The 26,153-nt window shown below is 40.4% G+C and overlaps 1 protein-coding gene across 2 annotated transcripts in view; it reads right to left on the bottom strand.

The window, feature by feature from the left end:
- The window catches only part of LOC308688829 (uncharacterized protein), a 33,746-nt gene extending 8,706 nt beyond the window's left edge, over positions 1-25,040 (bottom strand). For both annotated transcript variants that reach the window (XM_081362230.1, XM_081362229.1), the window contains exons 1-4: positions 24,870-25,040; positions 13,656-16,073; positions 13,471-13,580; positions 13,056-13,159 (exon numbers count right to left, since the gene is read on the bottom strand). In XM_081362230.1, coding sequence (XP_081218356.1) covers positions 13,056-13,159; positions 13,471-13,580; positions 13,656-16,073; positions 24,870-24,969 — 2,732 coding nt within the window. In that variant the 5' untranslated portion in view covers positions 24,970-25,040. The remainder of the gene's footprint in view (positions 1-13,055; positions 13,160-13,470; positions 13,581-13,655; positions 16,074-24,869) is intronic.
- Positions 25,041-26,153: the final 1,113 nt, after the last annotated feature.

A 26,153-nucleotide genomic window follows, 5' to 3' on the forward strand; every position in this document is an offset into this window, starting at 1 on the left:
ATGGTGACAATAATAAAGCATGTTGCAGTGGCTGCCACCAATCAAAACTCATTAATGGCTCCCATCATGCATTGCGGTATGAATAAATTATGATCTGAATTGACTATGTAATTTACTTTTCCTAATTGAATATTCTGCTCGTCACCATTGTTGAGATGCATAGACTGATAGATCTTGACGTCTGTGTGTGCCTGAAATAAAGATTTTCCTTAAACAACTTTTAAGAAATCCTTTCAAAAATTCTGGATATTTATGCAGAGTCACAGTTATACTAAGTCAGAAAGAAGGATTTTCAAGTTCAAGTTCAAATAATGAATGTTATAATATAACCAACACCATCAGATCACTTTTCTCTTTGTTGAACTGGCAGTTATAACTCAGATACAACAGCCAAACAAGATCTAAAGTAAACAGCTAAGGGTCAAGATCCCAACTAAAGCAAACATTGATCGCCATAACGTTGGCTTACAATTTGAGATTTTCTTCTTCAGTGATTCTGCTTGTTAACATCAGGTGTCTTCAATAATGGTCAATCATCACTAAATTAATCACTTAATTATCTCATTAACTTCAACGTGGACTCATATACACTCCCAGGAGTGTTAAATTAACACTGGAGTTTTTGCTGTGTACAAAGAGCCGTAGTTAACCGACAAGCTGAGCCATATCGCATTAATTATCGCTGGCGATACGTCCGCGATATTAAAGTCCGCTTGAACCGGAAGTTGCAAACGACTTTTCTCCAGTGTTGTGATGCATTTCCCAGTGAAACGGAATATTGAACAGAGGGCAGGGTTTTACTCTAGCGCTCCTCCTCTCCATCTCTGCTCATAACAGACTAACGGTTTGAGGGGAGTGGTTAAGCGTTGCCCAAACCAATTCCTCAAACCTACGTCATCAGAGAAGGTCCTCCAATGCAGAGGGGAGGGGCATTTTCAGATTTTGATTAAAGATTACGAAGCCAAAAAATTTTTTTGTGTGGATTGACTTGCATGGATGAATTGTTCACCACAAAACGATCAATTTAGGCAAACAAAGTAAATATGGTCAATTTTGATTTCATGTGGACTTCAATGCGATATGGCTCAGCTTGTCAGTTAACTAGGCTACGGCTCTTTGTAGTAAATGCCGCTCCATCTGAAAGCAGGTGATGGTGATATACTACTAATCAAGGAACCGGCTTTACTGATGAGATGTGCATAACAATATCGTGCGATATATCGCCCAGCCCTACTGTGAATTAACAGCGGTCAAAGTCGACAATCAGAGGCTGTGTTCACTATTTACTATTACCTACATTTGTTCACTAATATAGTCCACTCGACTGAGTGAATTAACCCTCTGGGGTCTGAGGTGTTTTTGGGGTCCTTGAGATGTTCTGACATGCCCTGACATTTGGGGTCTTTTCAGTTGCTTATAAACATATTAATGGCAAAGGTGTAATTACACTAGCACAAACAGGGCTACCATAACATGTGAGCAATGTTTGTATTTTTGAGAGAATAATGTTTATACATGGTTATTGAAAAAACTAAAAACTAAAGTTTCTGAAATAAGGCCACAAAACACATACTAAATATGTGTCAATAAGACTTTTGTGTCAATATACTAATGGATGTTGTCGCCTAGAGTTTCTTCTTCAAAATGATGTGAAAATCATACTCCCTAATCATTCACATAACACAATACATTGATTCAAATTTTGCAAAACACTTTCTGTTTGGAAAGGCAATATGCGAGTGGGGCGTCAACGATCCAACACCATCATGCATATTTCGTGGTTCGCAGGAGACAATGGGGCCCGTATACTTAAAGGATTAGTTCACTTTTAAAAAAAACTTTTGCTGATAATTTACTCACCCCCATGTCATCCAAGATGTCCATGTCTTTCTTTCTTCAGTCGAAAAGAAATTAAGGTTTTTGATGAAAACATTTCTCCATATAATGGACAGCTTCAAAGGGCTTTAAACGATACCAGATGATGAATAAGGGTCTTATCTAGCGAAACGATCGGTCATTTCAAAAATCGGTCATTTCAAAAATCGCGTTTGTGACGTCATGTAATACGCAATTACGTTGAAAAGGTCACGCTTTTCTGTCCTGACGAAATTTTTCTTTTAGGCTTTTTAAATACCGATACGCACACAAAATGGGCATTTTAAACGATAAACTGACAAGTGACTCATACTTCCGCCTACGTCAAGCGTGACGTGCATCACAGAACAGAGCAAGGCGAGCATTTGTGCTTATAAAACTTAAACTTTTTTATTTATTTTTTAAATGACCGATCGTTTCACTAGATAAGACCCTTATTCATCGTCTGGTATTGTTTAAATCCCTTTAAAGCTGCACTGAAACTGTCATTTGGACCTTGAACCGTTTGGGGCCCATTGAAGTCCATTATGTGGAGAAAAATCCTGGAATGTTTTCATCAAAAACCTTAATTTCTTTTCGACTCAAGAAAGAAAGACATGGACATCTTGGATGACATGGGGGTAAGTAAATAATCAGCAAAAGTTTGTCACAAAAGTGAACTAATCCTTTAATGAGCCATTCATTCAGGTGTCACTGAGCCACAAGAAAGAATGCAAGAGCAACAGTTGGAAGCATCTCAATTTTTTTTTTTTTTTTTTTTTTTTACAAATTGTGCTTGCAAATTGGCCTATAATATCCAAGGACAACATGTCTAGTAATTGTGCAGTTAATTCTCATACTGTATTTTCAGTTTTGGAATATTTATCCTCTCCCCAAATTTGTCACTAATAAAACTCAATAATATATTTAAAGAAAAGGCTTATATTTACATTTTAATCATTTGTTTACATCTACCTTGTAAATATAGATTTTTGTATTAAAAAGGTTACAATTACAACAACAATTCAAGTGTAATCTTTCTTTGTAAAAACTACGCTGTTAGACCTTACCAGGGTTTTTTTACAGTAAAATACTGGCAACACTGTTGCCAGTAATTAACTGTTAATTGTGCAGTTCTTTACTGTAATCGACAATATGTTACTGTAAAATGCACTAAAACTCGAGTTAAGTAATTTCACTTGCAGAAACCGGCTGCCTTAAATTGACCAACTGTCATTTAACCCCCTGAGGTCGACGGTATCGCCAGCGATACCAGCTCGCTTTTTTTTATCAGTGTAAAAAAAACTCATAAATACTCTGTTGACTTTGATTTTCCATAGGAGTTTCATACATAAATCGATTCTGTTAAATGTGTATTATTTTTGTGTATACTCACAATAAAAACAAAGTGTTGTGTTTTTTGCCAAATAAAGAAAAATAAACACGAAGCGAGTTCTGCCTTCTCTCTGTCCGTGTAGTCCATTCTGAAATGTGTCCGAAAATGAACAATAACTAAGTGAATACTCAGTCTAACAGACATACAGACACACAGGCATGAAGCTTGAATTCTCCTCTTTTAAATGAAGTAATTTATATAAAAAACAAATATTCTCATCTTGTGAAATCTGTATTTAAAGAGAGCGATTCCAGTCAACCTCATTAGAGCTAATTCAAAAGTAATGTGACTCCGCCCACGGAGAGCGTGCGCTATTCAAAGGCAAATGGCTGAGGCAATCCGCGCAATTCTGTGAACGCCCCCATCAGCTCGAGAAAACATACAAGTTTATCAGATCATTACATGTTTACACTGTTTCGCAGCACTGTGAGGAACAATAGAATGTATCTCAGAAGTGCGGGTATATCGAGGAGCGAGCTGAGAAATGTAAGTTCACGTGAATCGGGTTTCTGTTTATGAATGAATGAACGGCAGAGATGTGCGCTGTTTACCACAGCTCGCAAAAAGACAGTTTAAATTTAAATCGCGTGTGTGAATGAATGATGATGTTTAAAGCAAACTGTATTGCTATACTGAGATTTGTAAAAATCGACTGAAATATGTTGAAATAAAATGTAGGCTATTTGTATAAGCAACGTATTAAACTGCAAATTAACATTTATATGCCCTAATATTTCATAAAAACAACGTTACAGTCAGGCAAAATATGAAAGACATATATATACTGATACAAATATACTGTAAGATTACACTTAAATTGTTGTAATTGTAACCTTTTTAATAAAAAAAATATATTTAAAAGGTAGATGTAAACAAACTATTAAAAGGTAAATATAATTTTTTTCTTTAAATAATTTTTATTGTGTTTTATTAGTGACAAATTTGGGGAGAGGATAAATATTCCAAAACTGAAAATACAGTATGAGAATTAACTGCACAATTACTAGACATGTTTACCTTGGATATGATACAATTTGCAAGCACAATTTGTGGAAAAATAAAAAAAAAATTGTGATGCTTCCAACTGTGAACCAATTTGGTAGTGTATGTATGTATATATATATTTGTGTGTGTGTGTATGTGTGAGTGTGTGTGTGTATGCATATATATATATATATATATATATATATATATATATATATATATATATATATGTGTGTGTGTGTGTATGTATGTATGTATATATATATATATATATATATGTGTGTGTGTGTGTGTGTATATATATGAAGAGTTCAGATGCAAAAGCCTCTAAATGCCATCTGAAATTTTCTTCTAGAATGATCATTTTTATCAAGCTTGTATATTTAAGTTAGCTGTAGGTGACACACCTGAATGAATAGCTCATTAAGTATGCAGGGGCATTGTCTCCAGGTGTGAACCACTAAATATGCATGATCGTTTACGCCCCATCCGCCTATTGGCTTTCCAAACTAAAAGTGTTTCACAAAACTAAAATCAATTTATCGTTTTAAGTGAATGATAAGGCAGGATGATTTTCACATAATTTTGAAGAAAAAACTCTAGGGAAGGACATCCATTAGTCAAAAGTCTTATTGCCACATATTTAGTATGTGTTTTGTGACTTTATTTCAGAAACTTTAATTTTTAGTTTTTTCAATAACCATGCTTAAACATTATTCTCTCAAAAATAAAAACATGTACATACATGTGGCTCACATATTATGGTAGTCCTGTTTGTGCTAAATAGAGTGTATTTTTTTTGCCATTGATATGTTTATAAGCAACTGAAAAAAGCACAAATGTCAGGGCATGTCAGAACAGCTCAAGGACCCCAAAAACACCCTAGACCTCAGAGGGTTAAATGTATTATCTAAAATGTATAATGCATTAATAACGTGAGCAAAGTATTACTGTGAACTTCTTTCATTTGATACCACAACAAACATTTTGTAAATAAAGAGATTTCCACTGGACCAGCAACTACACTGTCTGTTAATTAATGAAACATGCAGCATATCATCAATGTTTGTAGATCTTCTCCTGGACTGAAGCACAAGCTCTACTCTTCTACACAATGGTGACCCAAAAAACAAGATTTTACAGTAAATTACTGGCAACAGTGTTGCCAGTAGGACTGGGCGATATATGGCATGACATTGTTATGCGCATCTCTTCAGTAAAGCCGGTTCCTTGATTAGTAGTAAATCGCCATCATCTGCTTTCAGATGGAGTGGCATTTACTACAAAGAGCCGTAGTTAACTGACAAGATGAGCCATATCGCATTAATATCGCGGACGTATTGCCAGCGATAATTAATGCAATATGGCTCAGCTTGTCAGTTAACTACGGCTCTTTGTACAAAGCAAAAACTCCAGTGTTAAATTAACACTCCTGGAAGTGTATATGAGACCACACTCAAGAGTGTTAAAGTTACTGAGATAATTAAGTGATTCATTTAGTGATGATTGAGCATTATTGAAGGCACCTGATGTTAACAAGCAGAATCACTGAAGGAGAAAATCACAAATTGTAAGCCACCGTTATGGCGATCAATGTTTGCTTTAGTTGGACTCTTGACCCTTATACATTCACTTTAAATTTTGTTTGTCTGCTATTATTTATTTATAACAGTCAAACGAACAAAGAAAAGTGTGATCTGATAGTCTGGGTTCTCTTACGAGAGGTCTCTCGTACTGTGTAAGTATCTTACGCTAGGGGAAAACCTCTTTTCCACGAGATATTGAAGCCAAAATTTATCTTATAATTTTGTATTAATGCAAAACGCGTTGCAGCAGCAAGTAGACATGGGCGAGACAGCTCGCGTGCCCATTGACTGCTCTGCTCCTCTTCGGATCCTCTGTCAACGACTTTGTGGAGAGATTCGCCGAGGTGCAGAAAGCGTCACAGGCCTTTAAGCACTTCCTCCCGAAGCGCTCCAGTTCCGCAGCGGGCCATGCGAAACCACCCGCTCGGAGCTCACAGCCGCAGCCTCCGTGCCCACTGCCCACTGCCCATCCCTACAAACAAGCACAGCCCTTCACACAGGGCCCGCGCTCATAAAATCGACTCAGGTCGATCGCGCACCCAACATAGTAAACGTGCCCAGTGCCCACAAACACTATGTTCTGCATGTCTCACGATTTCTGTAAAAATGAAACCTGTGCGCATTCACTCTGCTCAGGCAGACGGTGCGCTCGAAGCAGTAAATGTGCCCGCTCCCCCGCGCCCACACTTACTCACAGACATTATAAGTCCTACGGGACTCGCCCAGCCCTCCCTCACTCGGTTAAACACCGTAGCGGGGTTGAGCGCGGGCATTCTGCCACTTCGCATTCAACCCCTAGCCACCCATGCAGATGCGTGGGCAGCGCTTCCCGGGGTTTCGGAATGGGTGCTAGACATTATAAAAGGAGGCTATTCGCTACAGTTCTGTCGACACCCTCGCCATGTGACGGCACATGTCGAAACCACGGTGAAAACAGAAGTAGCACACCTACTTCGAGCCGAAATATCAAAACTTTTTACGTTTTACCACCCCTTTAATAAACATTGTACTGATCAAAACACTTTCACATTAATTTATTTAGAAACACAGTCATCAATAATCATCCTGTGAATCTCAACAATGGTGACAATAATGAAGCATGTTGCAGCGGCTGCCACCAATCACAACTCATTAATGGCTCCCATCATGCATTACGGTATGAATAAATTATGATCTGAATTGTCTATGTAATTTACTTTTCCTAATTGAATATTCTGCTCCTCACCATTGTTGAGATGCATTGACTGAATCTTGACGTCTGTGTGTTCCTAAAAGAAAGGTGTTGTTTTTTTTAAACATCTTTTAAGAAATCCTTTATATTATATCTAAAATTCTGGATATTTATGCAGAATCACAAACATAAAGTTCAAATGATGATTGTCATAATATAACCAACACCATCAGATAACTTTTTTTCTTTGTTCATCTGGCAGTTATAACTCAGATACAACAACAAAACAAAATTTAAAGTTAATAATATAAGGGTCAAGAGCCCAACTAAAGCAAACAATGATCGCCATAACGGTGGCTTACAATTTGAGATTTTCTCCTTCAGTGATTCTGCTTGTTAACATCAGGTGTCTTCAGTAATGCTCAATCATCACTCAATTAATCACTTAATTATCTCATTAACTTCAACACTCTTGAGTGTTCATATACCCTCCCAGGAGTGTTAATTTAACAATGGATTTTTTGCTGTGTACAAAGAGCCGTAGTTAACTGACAAGCTGAGCCATATCGCATTAATTATTGCTGGCGATACGTCCGCAATATTAATGCGATATGGCTCAGCTTGTCAGTTAACTACGGCTCTTTGTAGTAAATGCCGCTTTATCTGAAAGCAGGTGATGGCGATTTACTACTAATCAAGGAACCGGCTTTACTGACGAGATGCGCATAACAATGTGATGCGATATATCGCCCAGCCCTAGTGTGGACACACAAGTGTTCATTTAAAACTGAAGATTTTGCAGTGGGGTTAAAAGGGTTAAATGTGTCAAATAAAAAAATAAAAAATAGTGAAGCATAATTTAATATGTGACCCGATCTGGCGAAATGAGTCGGAAGTCGCAACGTTCCATTTTAAGAAATGGGCCGATTATGTGGAAAAACAATGAAATAATAGATTTAAAAAAAAAATTTTTTTGGCTAAATTTCAAAGAACAGACATTCAAAAATAATCTCCTAAAGTTTCGTGGTCCAGATAATTGAGTAAAGGTATTTAAATGACTATTAAAGTTTACAAAGTTTTACTAAATTCGCTGGAAATGAATATAGCTTTTCTCAACTCCTCTCGTCACCTCTGAGCATTTCCCGGGAATCCCCTCAAACGTCTCTGCTCTCCAAATATGGTGTTTCACGTTGTATAGAACCAATCAAAAAGCTTAGAAATGTACAAAAACGCTGATCATTTGTCAATGGGAAGCCCCGTTTCGACTGACAGGCACGCGATTGGTCCAGCCATCCTCCTGTCAGACTCGTAGCGCTATGTGTAAACAAGCTAGCTGATCTCCTCAGAAAGATTAAATATTATTAATTTGAGAAATGTCGCTGTCAAAAGAGAGCAAAGTCACCAAAAAGTCGCCAAAAGCGTTGAACTCACTAGAGGCTTCTAACCTAAGCTCTGCTGCGGGTCATCAAGAGTGGCTAAGGCTAGTCAGTGTTTTGGATCTGGAGACGTGTCATCCTCTGATGACCATGACAGCAGTGACAGCCCTGTGGTATTTATCGTGTATGGATGTGAGTGAGTGCAATTATTCTGTGAGTGTATTTATCTGCAAGGAGAATCCATTACAATGTGTTTGATTTATTTGAACCCAATATTTAACTGTTGGTATCTCCGTTATGAATTTGTTACACTGATATTGTCAACTAGCCTACACAAAGATGATTGCATAGGCTAACATTATTTGTTCTCTGTTTCCTTGTCTCTCTGCCTCTCTCACTTTATCTCTCTCTCTCTCACACACACACACACACACACACACACACACACACACACACACACACACACATAGAGAGAGAGAGAGAGAGAGAGACAGACACACACACACTCTCTCAAGGAAAACTGTAGCACCTCTGTTCAATCTTTCTGATTTTAGTAAATGTTTGTAAAAGTGCCTTTTAAAGGTACCGTATGTAGGATTGTGGCCAAAACTGGTACTGCAATCACTTTAAAAATACTGTAGAGCCGTGTATCCCCTCCCCCTCCCCCCTGACTCGAGGTTGCCAGATAAGCTGCAGGATTCAGCAGAAACGTAGGCTGCTTCAATGAGCTTCCAATGGCAAGTGATGACGAGACGTACACAGTAAGTTTTTTTTTTCTGTTAATTGTGTTTATGCTTTATGAGAGATATTTTGATGAGTAATTACTTATTTAAAAAATGTACTAATTGTTGAGGTGCTGGGGCCATAATAGCTGAAGAGATAAGCGTTTTTGATTTGATATTTAAATTGATTTGATTTCTTTATTTTGAACATATAAATACAATTACAATTCAAAAAAAATCTGAGGAAAAAAAAGGATAATAGTAAAAGAAAACAAAAAAACATAGACTTAAACAACAAAATAATACTTCCTTATTTTTCAATACGAAAAAAAAAACCTCGATTTACAAGTGCTAAAGTTTTTGTCATATTATAGGCTAAAAACAGAATAAACATTTGCCACAGAAATTATAACACGGGACAAATTCAATATCACCAATGGCTATCACAGGGTTGTTTTCAGTCCCATCAGAAAATATTGTTAGAGTAACTAAATTACATTAGCAATGGTCATACAGGTCAACTTGCAGCATGTGTAACTTAGTCCACGATATACGTGAAGAACGAATGACGAATAATTTTTTCTGAGGTAAAGTTAGGCTTGTCTCAATTACGTTTCAAATTGCCATAATGGTCGTGCTAATGTTTTCATCAGCGTCTCAGCATAATGACAGAGAAACGGGCTCCTATAATGCATTGCAAATGCATACGTCCATGTGAGCTAACGTTACGTTGCTTGAACACGCATAACTTTGTTCGACTGTCATGAATATATGAAATGTCCATTGACATCCAGTACAAGTTAGCCAAGCATAGATGAATCTTACCTGTCTAGGAGAAAATTAGCAACGTTGGCGTCTGTGTTCAAATTCTTCTCCGTTTTCAGCCGTCTCCATCTTTCAAAAGCATCTCCTATACAAATTCTGGTTTTATTTCGGACTTTGTCATAACGAATTTCTGAATTATAACGAAGTCTTTTTGATTTAGTAACGTTAGACATTTTTATCCGACTAGAGTTAGGGTAGGTTAGTTTAGAGCAAAGCTGGCAACCCGGATCCTGAAACACTACTGACTTCGTGATTGGTAGATAGGTGGAGGGAGGCGCTCAGGCCAAAACACAAAATGACAACATCAACATCAGTTGAGGGCTGCAAGTCCACTTTTTAAATGACAATATCCTAGCCATACTACTGTTGTCAGTGATATAAGTATTTGAAATGAACATGATTTCTTAATGTCTAGTGACACATCAGGGCAATTTTATGATTAATTGAAATAGATTTCTTACATACAGCTCCTTTAAATTATTTATTAAAATAAAAACTTTAAAATAATTTGAGTGTCAGCCTGGTTTAATAGCATATATTAATGTCTTTGGTCACATTAAGCTGTACAATAAATAGTTTATCCCTTTAAATGCAATGGATTTTGAAAGATATCAACAAAAATCAGGCAAAAAACTTTAAAAGCGATTTTCTCAGGTTTTCAATTGGAAAAATGGACAGACGACCATAATTTAAATGTGTATATCTTTACAACCATTCAAGGTATGACTTTGACTAGGATATCATTTGAAAGCTTATGGTCTCCTCTTTCCATTAACACCAAAATCTCAATTTTGAAATTTGGGTCACTGTGACTCATTTTGCTGGATCAGGTCACATATTAATCACCTGTAAATTAATTTACGGCATCAAACTGCAAAAAAAAAAAAACTGCAAAAAAAAACAGCCATTTACTGGCAACCATAGCTGCCAGTAGATTACCGTAAAATCAAGGAAAAACAGTAATATACTGTAAAACAAAGATTTACTAAACGAAAGAAGTTAATTTCACTGAAATATTAGTGGAAGTTAATAGAAAAAAGTTATGCGAAGTCAATAACTGATAAGGAGAGTAAATATTAAACTGAAGTGTTTTATGTGGTTTTGCACAAGATGATACAGGAGAGATCTGTTAGTTTAATTAATTAGTTGTGTGTGTCACCATTGTGCTGGAGAGTAGAGCCTGTGCTTCAGTAGAGCTTAGATCGGGCCCAACAAATCAAGCCCGACCCTACCCGAGCCCGAGCACGTTGTGTCCGAGCCCGGCCCGGCCCGACACATTCACTGTAATTATGAGCCCGAGCCCGATTTAAACCCGACCATATGTGGGCCGTTATAACCAGGGGAGGCGCCAGAATATTTTTTAACGCAGGTGCTGCTGTGCTAGATCATTTAAGCTACAGGGGGGAGCTGCGCAGTTATATATATTATATAAATACTATTAATAAATAAGCAAAAATTGCCCACTCAATATTAAATATTCAGTTATTTTAATTATCACAATTAAAGTTTAAATTTTATTAAATTGAACAAACACACAACATTCAGCATTCAATCAAATATTTTTAAAGATTAATAATGTTACTACAACATATTGTTATTTCAACATAATATGTGTGTGAGCAACAAGCAAGATTTGTAAATTCGGTGACAGCGTGTGTTACGAGTTTCAAATGGTGTACTAGGCTAAGTGACCACGACGCGCCGGCGATTGCATGTCATGATTATATTGTCTGCTATAGGCCTATTGCTTTTTATGTATTAAATCCAGGCAATTGGAATGTATTAAAATTAAGATACAATTTATACAAAACGAAATTCACTTTAAAGAAAAGCTTTCTTCAAAACGAAACTTAACAAACTTGAAACTAAATGTGCTTATTTAATAGCTAAAACACGTAGGATACTACAGACACTCTTTTTGTACAAATTGCAGCACATTCATTTAATTCTGAATTTTGCACATGTAAAGGAAAGGCATTTGTTTGTGCATAGTAAGCATATCTGTAACATTTATCAAGTTCATTTGCGTGCATTTATTAATTATCTTATGAATAATGCGACAAGGAAGAAGCATGTAAACTGCATTGTTTATTCAGAAATAAATGAATGGATCGGAAAAGTAACAAAAGAGGACATTGAGGCCTGAGGCTGACTACTATGATAATTTCTGCCATGGCAAGACTGCTTCATGTGTCTGTTCATCGTCGAAGTCCCCGTTTTTTTTGCTGTCAGCGAGCAGCGTGCCGCATTTAATGCACGAGACAAAGCCAACACATATTGTCACTCCGCACGACTAGTTTAAAATGTTTCCATACCTCAGATTTTCCTCCAAACTTGCTCAAAGTTATTTCTTCTGTTTAAATTTTTTTCTTTGCTTCTTCAAGCTCCATGTTGCACTTAAGCAGCAGAATAGTAGCCTAGCCTACAGCACGCACAGCAGGTGTGATGCGTCACGCGTGCGAGACTGCGAGTGAGAGTGGACGAGACGCTGCGCATGACACGTAACGTGCTTTAGCCTATCAAGGGCCCGACCCGACCCGGCCCGAATACAGTGGCGGGCCGGGTCGGGTCGAGTCCGGGCTCGGGCAGAGAATCTAAGCTCTATGCTTCAGTCAAAGATGAGCAGAGAAACTCTGATGTTCTGCTGCCGGTTGCTTTATTTAAAGGCAGTAACTGTAGTTGCTGATGAAGTGACAATTTCCTTGCTAAGTACTTTAGCACATACATGCGTGCTATTTTTCGCTAAATACGAACTGCAAAGATTTTAGTTAAAGTCATGTTTTTAATTAATTCACTATTACACATTAGGTGTTTATAGTTTTATATTAAGATATATTGTTTTCAGTGGACTAAATTAAGTAAGTTTACAGTACTATCAGTAAAAATACTATTTTTAAACTCGAACTGTTTGAAGCAGTTGTTTTCCCAAATGATATGAGTTACCTTCCATGGTATTTTACGATAACATACTGTAAAAAGGAGAGCTGTAAATTAACGGTAAAGGGCTGTAAATTAACAGTATATTGCTGGCAACCACAGCTGCAGTAGATCACCGTTATTTCAAAGCGCAATTTTTTACAGTATGTTTAAAATATATCCACAGTATCCACAGTGGATTTCTGAGAGTGTTTTATTACTCACCCTTGATTCAGTGTTGAATTATCCACCCATTTCATGATCCCCTCAGTCTCAATGTCAGACAAACCAATCCACACTCTCTCCTTGACTAATATAGATATTAACTTCTGTATGTGAAAAAAAAAAAAACACATTAAAGAGTGATAATCAACATTACATTATAGATCTTCATCTGGTATTATTTGTTGGACAGAAGAAAAAGATAACTACCAGCATTAAAAATTAATATTCAACAGCAAGAACAAATAAAATATGAAAGACGTTTGTTATATAATTGTAGCATTTATTTTCCAAGGAAAACATGAGACTCTGTTGTGACTGTTTTTGTTGTTTGTTTGCATGTATGACATAATATATTTAAGTATGTTCATTTAAAACAAAATTACCATAAACTAGATATATTTGCCACTGAACTCACCTGCCTCTCTTCAGTGTTGATAATGACCAGATCAGCTCCTCGATCTCTGCAGAACTGCCTGGTCTCAGACCAGCTCATCGGCTCACTGGATTTGAAAAACCTGTCTTTTCCTTTCATTAAACATAATTACATGTATTAATTGTGTTGTAAAGTGCAAATATAAATTGAAATCCATTAGTACTGACCTAGTTCATATACTTTCCTTATTTCAGTATCTAACTCCATTTTCTTCTGACTCACAGAATCAAAACTTCTTTGTAACTGGCTTTTCTCAGCACTGAGATCACTGAATCTGGTCTCCAGCTCCAGTTTCTTCTGACTCAAAGAGTCGGAATTGTTCTGTAACTGGCTTTTCTCAGCACTGAGATCTTTGACTCTGTTCTCCAGTTCCAGTTTCTTCTGACTCAAAGAATCAAAACTTCTCTGTAACTGGCCTTTCTCAGCATTGACATCATTGACTCTGGTCTCCAACTGGCTTTTCTCAGCACTGAGATCTTTGACTCTGGTCTCCAGCTCCAGTTTCTTCTGACTCAAAGAATCAAAACTTCTCTGTAACTGGCCTTTCTCAGCATTGAGATCATTGACTCTGGTCTCCAAATGGCTTTTCTCAGCAGTGAGATCTTTGACTCTGGTCTCCAGCTCCAGTTTCTTCTGACTCAAAGAGTCAAAATTGTTCTGTAACTGGCCTTTCTCAGCATTGAGATCATTGACTCTGGTCTCCAAATGGCTTTTCTCAGCAGTGAGATCTTTGGCTCTGGTCTCGAACTCCAGTTTCTTCTGATTCAAAGCATCAAAACTTCCCTGTAACTGGCTTTTCTCAGCACTGAGATCATTGACTCTGGTCTCGAACTCCAGTTTCTTCTGATTCAAAGCATCAAAACTTCCCTGTAACTGGCTTTTCTCAGCACTGAGATCATTGACTCTGGTCTCGAACTCCAGTTTCTTCTGATTCAAATCATCAAAACTTCCCTGTAACTGGCCTTTCTCAGCATTGAGATCATTGACTCTGGTCTCCAAATGGCTTTTCTCAGCAGTGAGATCTTTGACTCTGGTCTCGAACTCCAGTTTCTTCTGATTCAAAGCATCAAAACTTCCCTGTAACTGGCTTTTCTCAGCACTGAGATCATTGACTCTGGTCTCCAGCTCCAGTTTCTTCTGACTCAAAGAGTCAAAATTGTTCTGTAACTGGCCTTTCTCAGCATTGAGATCATTGACTCTGGTCTCCAAATGGCCTTTCTCAGCATTGAGATCATTGACTCTGGTCTCGAACTCCAGTTTCTTCTGATTCAAAGCATCAAAACTTCCCTGTAACTGGCTTTTCTCAGCACTGAGATCATTGACTCTGGTCTCGAACTCCAGTTTCTTCTGATTCAAAGCATCAAAACTTCCCTGTAACTGGCTTTTCTCAGCACTGAGATCATTGACTCTGGTCTCGATCTCCAGTTTCTTCTGATTCAAATCATCAAAACTTCCCTGTAACTGTTTCTTCTCAGCACTGAGATCACTGACTCTGGTCTCCAGTTCCAGTTTCTTCTGATTCAAAGCATCAAAACTTCTCTGTAACTGGCTTTTCTCAGCACTGAGATCATTGACTCTGGTCTCGAACTCCAGTTTCTTCTGATTCAAAGCATCAAAACTTCCCTGTAACTGGCTTTTCTCAGCGCTGAGATCATTGACTCTGGTCTCGAACTCCAGTTTCTTCTGATTCAAAGCATCAAAACTTCCCTGTAACTGTTTTTTCTCAGCACTGAGATCATTGACTCTGGTCTCGAACTCCAGTTTCTTCTGATTCAAAGCATCAAAACTTCCCTGTAACTGGCTTTTCTCAGCACTGAGATCATTGACTCTAGTCTCGAACTCCAGTTTCTTCTGATTCAAAGCATCAAAACTTCCCTGTAACTGTTTTTTCTCAGCACTGAGATCATTGACTCTGGTCTCCAGTTCCAGTTTCTTCTGATTCAAAGCATCAAAACTTCCCTTTAACTGGCTTTTCTCAGCACTGAGATCATTGACTCTGGTCTCGAACTCCAGTTTCTTCTGATTCAAAGCATCAAAACTTCCCTGTAACTGGCTTTTCTCAGCACTGAGATCATTGACTCTGGTCTCCAGTTCCAGTTTCTTCTGATTCAAAGCATCAAAACTTCTCTGTAACTGGCTTTTCTCAGCACTGAGATCATTGACTCTGGTCTCGAACTCCAGTTTCTTCTGATTCAAAGCATCAAAACTTCCCTGTAACTGGCTTTTCTCAGCGCTGAGATCATTGACTCTGGTCTCGAACTCCAGTTTCTTCTGATTCAAAGCATCAAAACTTTCCTGTAACTGGCTTTTTTCAGCACTGAGATCATTGACTCTGGTCTCCAGTTCCAGTTTCTTCTGACTCAAAGAGTTGAAGTTGTTCTTCAGTTGGTCTTTTTCAGTCATTAGATCAGTGTAATTGTCCTGTAAGCTGATGATAGTGTGATTGAACTCTTCAACGGTGTTCTTGTAACTCTTTAACAGGTCTCTCTCTGCTGTGATGGTGATGTACAGTGTGATGAAGACCATCAGAAGAACACAAATGAGCCCGAGACACACTGTCATCAACACCAAACACCTGCGTCCTCCTGACAAACAGAGACAAAACACACATATCAGTTAACAACAATTCACACAATATTATTAGTAGGGCTGGGCGATTTAAATCGCGATATTGTCGGTTCCTTGATTAGTAGTAAATCGCCATCACCTGCTTTCAGATGGAGCGGCATTTACTACAAAGAGCCGTAGTTAACTGACAAGCTGAGCCATATCGCATTAATAGCCCAACCAATGGAAACACTATTCACTGTTATGGTGACTTTAAATGAAACATATAGTTAAACCTCTGCTAATTCTCAATAAAAACTTTTGTAGACGTCTGACAGAAATAAAGTCAGTCTGATTGGTAATAAGTGAAGCTGGTAATGCTGTTTGTGGAGTTGTTTAATTCTCCAGTTCTGGTTTATTTCTTTGCTCTTGGCTGAGATGTGGCATTGCTATGGCCTGCTTGTGGCCCAGATCTGGCAAACAGGAGTGGCCCACCCAAGTGCAGTAAGTCCACGCTGCATGTGGGCCAGATCATCTTTCCATGTGTGCCAGATGTGGGCCGGATCTGGGCCGACACAATGTTGCTATGTGGGAAGTGGTGGACAAACTAACCGTTTGCAAAATTATGGTGATAACACTGAATCAAATAATTGCACGCTATGACGTCTCTGTGTTTCCATCAGAGCGCCTAGTTTACACATTACACACAACTGGATAAGACAATTAGCAGATCTGTAAGCTAGTTCTCTTACGAGAGGTTCTCTCATATTGCGTAAGTAGCTTACGCTGCGGGAAAGTCTTCTTTCTCGAGATACTGAAGCCAAAAAATTATCCTTAATTTTTAATAATCTTGTCAACACAGTGCGGCAGCATGCAGACCTAGGGCAGGCTGACTCTCGTGCCCATTGGCTGCCCTGCGGCAACTGCAGCAGCCTATCGCTGAGCCCTTGGCGTGACGTCACGTCCAATGACCGCGCTTGGCGCGCTTCACGCGTCACAGCCCGCCAAAAGGGGTGTGGCTTAGCGTATATAAGCGAGGCTCAGAGGCTGCTTCACTGGTTTCTGTCTCTTCAGCGACGCTCTCCGCATCGCTGGACTCTGAGTAAGCCGCCGCCGTTGAAACAAGCGACCAGCACACCGAGGATATCAGCCTGAAGAAGCCGGCCGTCTTCGCCGCCTTCAGCCTTCCCTGCCTGGTCCGCTATCCGGCGAATTATATCCTTTTCTGCTCTGTGTTGTGTGTGTGTTTGTGTGTTCGCCTACCGCGACACACTGCATCTAAAAGAGCGCGAGGCGTTTGTTGCAAAATGCCTCGCAATTCCTGTGGCTCGTCCAGAGCCCCGCTCAGCGACAGGGACCGCCATGGGATCTTCGCTCTCTGCCTGGGTCGTGACCGTGCAGCCTCGCCCTTACTTCGGGCGGCTGCGAACTCTGCGAAGAACTGCCGATGTCGACCCTGCGGGCTCGACTCGCCACGTTCGACGCTTCCGCTGTCTCTCCGTCCACGGATGCAGCAGCTGAGCGCTCGCCGGAGCCCCTCCCGCGAGCCTCGCTATCTCCTTCTCCCCCCCACCTCCCGACGCGCAGTGGTCGGCTTTCGCCCGCACTGCCGTCGCCTCAGGGGATGAAGCAGACAGCGCTGCTATCATAGACAGCTGCTTACCCCCCTCTGTCAAGCCGCGCAAACGGCGCCGCTCACAAGGGATGTCAGAAACGGACGGTCTCGGGCTATAGCTTCCTTTACGTTACAAGAAAGCTACCCCCCCGTCACTGGCTAAAGGAGAGAAGAGTGTTTAGCCCCACCTAGGTCAGACTAACCTCCATTCCTCACATATTTCTCAGTCCCCTCTTAAACTCAGGCGACTGGAAATACTTATACTGCAGCAACGAGCCTGTTTTTATACACGCACGCCTGCAAACAAACACTGACGCAAAAACATGATGACGCTCGCCCCCTTCCGGCGCTCTCCCCCTCTGTTCGAGCCGCGCAAACGCGCCGCTCACAAGGGATGTCAGAAGTACACGGTCACGGGCTGGCTTCCTTTACGTTATAAGAAAGCTACCCCTCGTCTCGGTCGTGCGCGTCACTGACTGGCCACCTCCATTCTCACACATTTCTCAGTCCCCTCCTAAGCTCAGGCGACTAGAAATATCTATATTTCAGTAAACGAGTCTGTTTTAATACACGCATGCCTGCAAACTAACGATGTCACAGCACATGATGACATCTTCCCGCTCTCTCTCCCTTTGTTCGAGCCGCGCAACTGCGCCGTTCTCAAGGGATATCAGAGCGGACGTCACGAGTACCGGCGAAAAGAGGAAGAGTGTGTGTTTTCGTCCCGCCTAGACCGGACTACCTCTGATTCTCACATATTTCTCAGTCCCCTCTAAGTTCAGGCGGCTGGAAATACTAATACTGCAGTAAACTATGGAGCTATTCTTGTGCCAATAAAAATGAACGTAGCTTTTCAAGAAACTAATGAAAATATAAATTGAAACTAAATAAATTATCTCTAAAACTGAAAAAGAATAAATCGCAGACAAATTTTTTGACTTCGTTTTTAATACACTGCATGTTTTGCTAACTATTTCTCATATTTCAATCGCTGATCTGAACTTACAAATGCGCTTCCAGAGTTCTCTTACGAGAGTCCTCTCGTACTGCGTTTTTGTAAAAACGCTACGGGAAAAACTCTTTTTTCACGAAATACTGAAGCAAAAAATTATCCTTAATTTTCATACATGTAAAGCGCATTGCAGCAGTACACAGCTATGGCGAGATGGCTTGCTCGCTCATTGGCTGCTCTGCGGCAACTGCATAAGCCTATCGAGCGAGGCCTGAAGTGACGTCAGGCCAATGAGGGCGCTTTGCGCCCTCCTTGCCATTTCCCGCCGAGACGGGTGTGGCTAACCTCTATAAAAGGAGCTCGAAAAGGCTGATTCACTTGATTTTTCATCTCTTCAGCGAAGCGCACGCATCGCTGGATCACGAGGAAGCACACGTCGTCTGAGGCAAGCACTTCAGCGGGACGAGCCCTCGAAGCCGCTGGCCAACGCCGCCTTCTACAGCCGTACCTGCTGCGCTTTCCGACGCCATATCCTTTCCATTCTATTGTTCTTGTGTGTGTGTGTGTGTGTGTTCGCTTTGCAAAGCTGCGTCTTTTTCAAGATGCCTTCTCATGCAGCGCTCGCTATATACTTTTTCAGTTTTAGAGATAATTTATTTAGTTTCAATTTATATTTTCATTAGTTTCTTGAAAAGCTACGTTCATTTTTATTGGCACAAGAATAGCTCCATAGTAAACGAGCCTGTTTTTATACACATGCGCCTGCAAACAAACGGCGAAAAAAAACACGACGCTCTGTCATATGCTCGCGGCCGGCGGCTCGCGAGTCAGAGTGGATCAGGGCTGCATTTCAGCCCTGCAGCCCTGGCTGGCAGCCGAATGGTATCACACAGGAGTGACTATGGGAGTGATCTCACACCGGATAGTTGTCTCGACAGACGCTTCCAACCAAGGTTGGGGAGCGCTCTTCGAAGGCAGACCGGTCTATGGCCGCTGGTCAGACCAGGAGAATCTCCTACACATAAACTGTCTAGAGATGCTCGCGGTCGAGAAAGCGCTCAAGCACTTCCTCCCATTCCTCCTAGGTCACCATGTTCTAGTCCGAACGGACAATACATCGGTAGTGAATAATACATCGCTATGTGAATCGCCAGGGCAGTGTCAGATCAAAGACGCTCTGCACCCTGGCGGAATGCCTCCTCGTGTGGGCTCAGCACTCTCTGCGCTCGCTGAGAGCCGCGCATGTGCCTGGCCACCTGAACGAGGGTCCCGATAGACTGTCCAGGGACAACGTTCCCCCTGGGGAGTGGTCTCTACACCCCCAAACAGTCCAGTCACTGTGGCGCCGTTTCGGCAAAGCGAAAGTCGACCTTTTTGCGTCAAAAGACAACGCTCACTGCCCAGAGTTATTTACGAAGAACGAGGACGCACTGGCCCATACCTGGCCCAGCGGCCTGCTATATGCTTTTCCCCCGGTCTCTCAGGTCATCAAGAGAGTCAGGGAAGCGCGCCACACAGTGCTCCTCATAGCCCGTACTGGGAGAACCAAGCTTGGTTCCCGGAACTAATACAGCTGGCAGACACAGTCCCCTGGCCGATACCGGCGAGGAGAGACCTTCTCTCCCAAGCCCGCGGCTCAATCTGGCATCCCCATCCAGAGGGCTGGTCTCTGCATGCGTGGAGCCTCAACGGTTACTCGTTGATCTGCCAAAAGGGGTTATAAACACGATCATACAATCTAGAGCCCCCTCTATGAGACGGCTCTACACGTCAAAATGGTCGGTGTTTAGCAAATGGTGCACTGCCAAGGGGCTCAATCCACAGGCATATGGGGTATCGCACGTATTGTGTTTCCTTCAAGAGCTGCTGGACGCGGGCAGGTCCGCCTCCACGCTCGAAGTTATGTTGCGGCCATCTCAGCTTTCATTGACTCAGAGCTGGGCCGCGCATTAGGAAGGAACGTGTTCGTCACTCGCTTCCTTAGAGGAGCCAGGAGGATGAACCCCCCGCGACCCCCCTCGGTTCCTATGTGGGATCTTTCACTTGTCTTGGAGGCCCTGAAAACGCATCCCTTTGAACCCTTGGAAACTGTGGATATGAAATACCTCATGCTCAAAACCGTTTTTCTGATAGCTCTGTCTTCAGTTAAACGTGTGGGAGACCTTCACGCGTTATCTTTAACGCCGTGTGCCTCGAGTTCGGACCTAACGATTCTAAAGTTATGCTCAAACCGAGGCATGGTTACGTTCCCAAAATATTGGGCACTCCCTTCAGAGCGCAGGTCATTTCTCTCTCAGCCCTGCCAACTTCCGGCAGCGAGGCCGATAGTAATCTCCTCTGCCCGGTCAGGGCGCTGAGAAACTACATCACACGCTCCGCCGCTTTCAGGCACTCTGAGCAGCTTTTTGTTTAGTTTGGAGGGTGCACCAAGGGTCTCGCCTCCTCGAAACACAGTCTATCCAGATGGATAGTGGATGCTATCGCAGCTGCTTATGCGTCTAAAGACCTGCAGTGCCCACTGGGCATTCGAGCTCACTCCACCAGAGGCATGGCCTCGTCGTGGGCGTGGTCCAGCGGGATTTCCATTCACGACATTTGTACAGCGGCAGGCTGGGCCTCCCCCTCTACATTTGTTAGGTTTTACAACCTGGAAGTTCCCGCCTTGCAGGCGGAAGTTCTATCAGCCTAAGTCTCGCGTAGACCGGCCCACTATCAGTGCGCGGGCTACGTTGGTTGATTTAGCTCTACTGGTTGAGCTGCACTATGCAGGGAATTGTCAGTTCGGACCGGCTGTGCCGCTCTGTGCTCCCTAGTATGTGCTTGTGTACTGCGCTAGCCTTCTATTGGCCGCCCGGCTCCCTGCTATCACGTTCCCCGGGCTCTCCCTGGGACTCATTCAGTGGATGCTGGGCGCGCACAGCGTTGACAAGGGTGTTCCCACAGTGTAAGCTACTTACGCAATACGAGAGAACCTCTCGTAAGAGAACGTAATCGGTTACTAAACGTAACCTCTGTTCTCTCTAGAAGAGGGAACAAGTATTGCGTAACCCGCCGTGCTTGCGCCACGAGCTCACTCGCTTCAAGCGACAGAAACCAGTGAAGCAGCCTCTGAGCCTCGCCTATATACGCTAAGCCACACCACTTTTGGCGGGCTGTGACGCGTGAAGCGCGCCTAGCGCGCTCATTGGACATGACGTCACGCCAAGGGCTCAGCGATAGGCTGCTGCAGTTGCCGCAGGGCAGCCAATGGGCACGAGAGTCAGCCTGCCCTAGGTCTGCATGCTGCCGCACTGCGTTGACAAGATTATTAAAAATTAAGGATAATTTTTGGCTTCAGTATCTCGAGAAAGAAGACTTTCCCGCAGCGTAAGCTACTTACGCAATATTCGTTCCCTCTTCTAGAGAGAACAGAGGTTACGTTTAGTAACCCAGCTAGAAATGTTTTGTTCTAAAAACGTTCTGAGAACATTACCATGAAGTTCTAATAATGTTTTCAGCGGGTAGTTTTATTTTGGTTGCCAGAATGTTCTCCTAAAACGTACAAAGCAAAAACTCCAGTAATAAAAAGTTAATGAGATAATTAAGTGATGAATTGAGTGATGATTGACCATTATTTAAGACTTCTGATGTTAACAAGCAGAATCACTGAAGGAGAAAATCACTATTTTTAAATCACCATTATGGAGAATAGTGTTTGCTTTAGTTGGGCTCTTACATTTTTTACTTAAAAATTTGTTTGGCTGTTGTAAGGACATTCTTACACATTATAACTGCCAGATGAACAAAGAGAAAAAGTGATCAGATGTTGTTGGTTATGTTTTGAAATAATCATCGCTTGACCTGAATCACAAAACTCATTTAAAGTCTAATCTCTGACTTAGATTTACATTGTTGATTACAGCATCACTGTGATTCTAAAAATGAGATCCAAGAATGTTCAAAATAATCCGGAGAATTTCTTAAAAGTTGAAAAATTATTTTTTTTAGGCACAAACAGACATCAAGATTGAGTGTATGAATCTCAACTAGTGCTGGGCGGTTTGACCAAAAATCCACATCACGGTTTTTTTCTAAATTAAACCGGTTTCACGGTAAATGACGGTGTTTCTTTTTTTTTTTCAAGCATGATGGGTGTTACCCACATTTTCTACTGAGTGAGAGAGGAAATACTGCAGTAGATTAACTTATAATGCCCTATTTTATTGTCATGAGTGAATGAAAAAATGTCTAATATTAATAATACAGGTTTGCAAGGCTGTTTACAAAGAGGTGCCAGCAGGACGCGCTTTAGGAGCGGCAGAAATAATGGTTTCCCCGGTAACGGCTGTACTCAAAGCAGCAACGCTGCTTTATCAGGAAAGATAAAGAAAGATTCAATCGTAATAACAAAGAAACTTTTCTAAAGACCGTCAGTTCACTTCAGATACGTTCATACAGTATAAAAACAGCGCGCCGCGAGAAAAAAAAAAACACTCTCACCCCCACACGGCTGCGACACGGCTACCGGAGCTGATCGCGCCCATTCTAGTCAATGCTTGTGTTTCAGATCGAAGCTTCCCAAAACAGCTCTCCGCGCCGCTTCGCTAAATATAGGCGCCTATAGTCTATTTTGACGCACGCGTGTGGAGGACGGAATAAAACCTTGTCGCAGACGTGTGTTCTGTGTTGTAAATGAGGTGCGAGACAGTGTCGCGCAACGCCGCGTTCCGAATAAAGCGACATACACCGGTATTGCAGTTTATTAAAAATTCATATCGTAACAAAAATAAACACCGGTATTCGGTTTGAACCGGTAAACCGCCCAGCACTAATCTCAACAATGGTGGCAAACAAAATAAATAAGACAATCCAGATCATAATTTATTCATACTGCAAAGCATGATGGGAGCCATGAATGGGTTTTGATTGGTGGCACCCAGAATGCACTGCAACATGCTTTATTTTTGTCCCCATTGTTGAGATTCACAGGCTGAATCTTGATGTCTGTGTGTCCAAATAATACATCTTTTGAAGAGAATTTTTAAGAAATTTTTTAATTCTATAGAAAATGCTATAAATCGTATGCTATAAAATCACTGGGCTGCTTTAATCAACAAAGCAAACCTAACTCTAAATTTTAGTCCTCTGTATGTCACTTTGAGTAAAAGTGTCTACTTAAAGATTAAATGTAAATGTGTTTAGCGATTCAGGTCAATTGATGATTATGTCAAAACATAACCAACACAATCTGATCACCTTTTCTCTTTGTTCATCTGACTGATATAACTTGGTTACAACAGCCAGACAAAATTGAAAGTTAACAGTTTAAGGGTCAAGAGCCCAACTAAAGCAAACGCTATTCTCCATAATGGTAACTTAAAATTAGATTTTCTCCTTTGGTGATTCTGCTTGTTAACATCAGGTGTCTTCAATAATATTTAATCATCACACAAATAATAACTTAATTATCTCATTCATTTTAACACTCTTCAGTGTTCATTTAACACTCATATTTTAACACTTTAACCCTTTGAGTGTGGATCAGATAAACTCCCAGGAGAGTTAATTCAACACTGGAGTTTTTGCTGTGTAGGATAACATTCTCTTAAAACATCCTCAAAATGTTACCGTTAAAACGTTATATCTTAGCTTACATTTTACCTTATAGAAACATTATTTGAAATGAGAAAACATCCTTAAAACATTCTTTGAACATTACATTCAAATGTTTTCTTTAAAACATTAACAAAACTTGTAGGGAATGTTAGCCAACGTTCTGAGAACGTTCCTTGCTAGCTGGGAACCGATTACGTTCTTTTATGTCTTCTCTGCTGAGCTAAAAGTTTTTTTATATCTCTGATACGTTTTCTTGTTGAAATTGAGAACATGATTTTGTTAACCACCATTCATCAACAGTAACAGTGAGTCAACTGGCTTGTTTAGTTCATTATTTATTCCATCTATTTCATATATGTCATTGCTATGCTAATGTAGCTTATAGCTTGTTGTAGGATTCACTGTGGAGTATACAGTAAAAATAAATGTTTTAGTATTTAATGTGTCAATCAATTAATCTTAACTTGGGTTTTCTGAACAACCAAAGAATAGTATGTGAAACTAAAAACTACACTACACTAAAAAACTAAAAAGTGTTAGTTAGAACAACTGTTGGATTTTTCAGTGTAAAAAAAGGAATGACTGAAATTTTATATAACAGTTTTCAGTTCCTCAAACATTATTGCTCCATTACCAACTCCATCTCTACGTCAGAATAAAATTTCTACTTACTGCACATTGGAGCTTTTTCTTCATCCTGCCAGAGACTCTCTGTTTGTGGTCCAGTTGAGCCTTCGGTAACTCTATTTACAATATACCTTCCTGATTTCATTATTTTCTCTTACTCACAGTCTTACAATACAGTAGCCTATGTGTTCACAGATGAGCAGCGGTCTGTACTGTAAGACTGGATTTCGTGCTAGGAAAGAAAGTGAAATCAAACATCCGGCATTAAACAATAAAAATCACTAATCTGGAGATCCCGCCTCTCCCTACTTCCCTCCTTTCACCCTGACTCAAATCACTGAAAGTTTACTAAGAATGTCAATATAAAACACTTAATGTTATCAGGGTTCTACCCTCCCTTACGAAAAAGAAGTTTATTCAAGTGTTCTATTAGTATACTTCTTTTAAACTAAAAATAAGAAAGTATACTTTAAGACTACTTTTTATATACTTCTCAGAAATATGCTTTATGTACTTCTCAGAAATATACTTCAAATTGCACTTAAGTGTACTTGACTTATACTGAGAGAAAAGTCCAAGTATATTTAGCCTATACTTGTTGATCAATATATACTTAAAAGTATAATTAAATATTCTAAGTATTTTTGGCTTGTACTTGTGTTTACTATTTTAATTGAGTAGCTTATTAAATACTTTTTTAAAAACATAATATTACACAGCGTCTTATAAACTAACATGTTCAGCTTTAGGCTATATAACAAAGTTTCGGGTGGAATAGCTTATAGAGTAAATAAAATAAGCATGGAAAATAAGTTTATTCAAGTGTTAGTATACTTCTTTTAAACTAAAAAGAAGAAAGCATACTTTCAGTCTACATTTTATATACTTCTCAAAAATATACTTAAAGGGTTACTTCAGGATTTAGCATTAAGCTTTGTATTAGTAGAAAACCTGTAGTATTTTCGAATTACCATGCTTTCCCCCCTCATATCCCCCTGAGAGGAGAGATTTATGTATTTTTTGTCTGGAAAAAATCCTCCGATGAGGCAAAAATCGTCATTTTGCGTCATCGGAGGATTTTCTGGCCAGAGGCTAAAGACTACAGCCAGTAGATGGCGTTGTTCCGCATGTTTTCAACCCGCCCATACAGGGTGGGATCTCACTCACAGAATGTACACAGTATCAGCCGTCTTTCTTTGGAAGCTAAGCTAGCATGCTCTTGTTCTGTGGAGAAAGCTGAATAATAGGAGAAAGCTGAGTAAGTAGGGGTTACCATCTTCCTTTTCCCGGACTTGTCCGGCGGGCGAGACTGTTAAAAATGTCCGGGAT

Source organism: Scardinius erythrophthalmus, assembly GCF_964197995.2.
Source record: "Scardinius erythrophthalmus genome assembly, chromosome: 3".
Taxonomy (NCBI): domain Eukaryota; kingdom Metazoa; phylum Chordata; class Actinopteri; order Cypriniformes; family Leuciscidae; genus Scardinius; species Scardinius erythrophthalmus.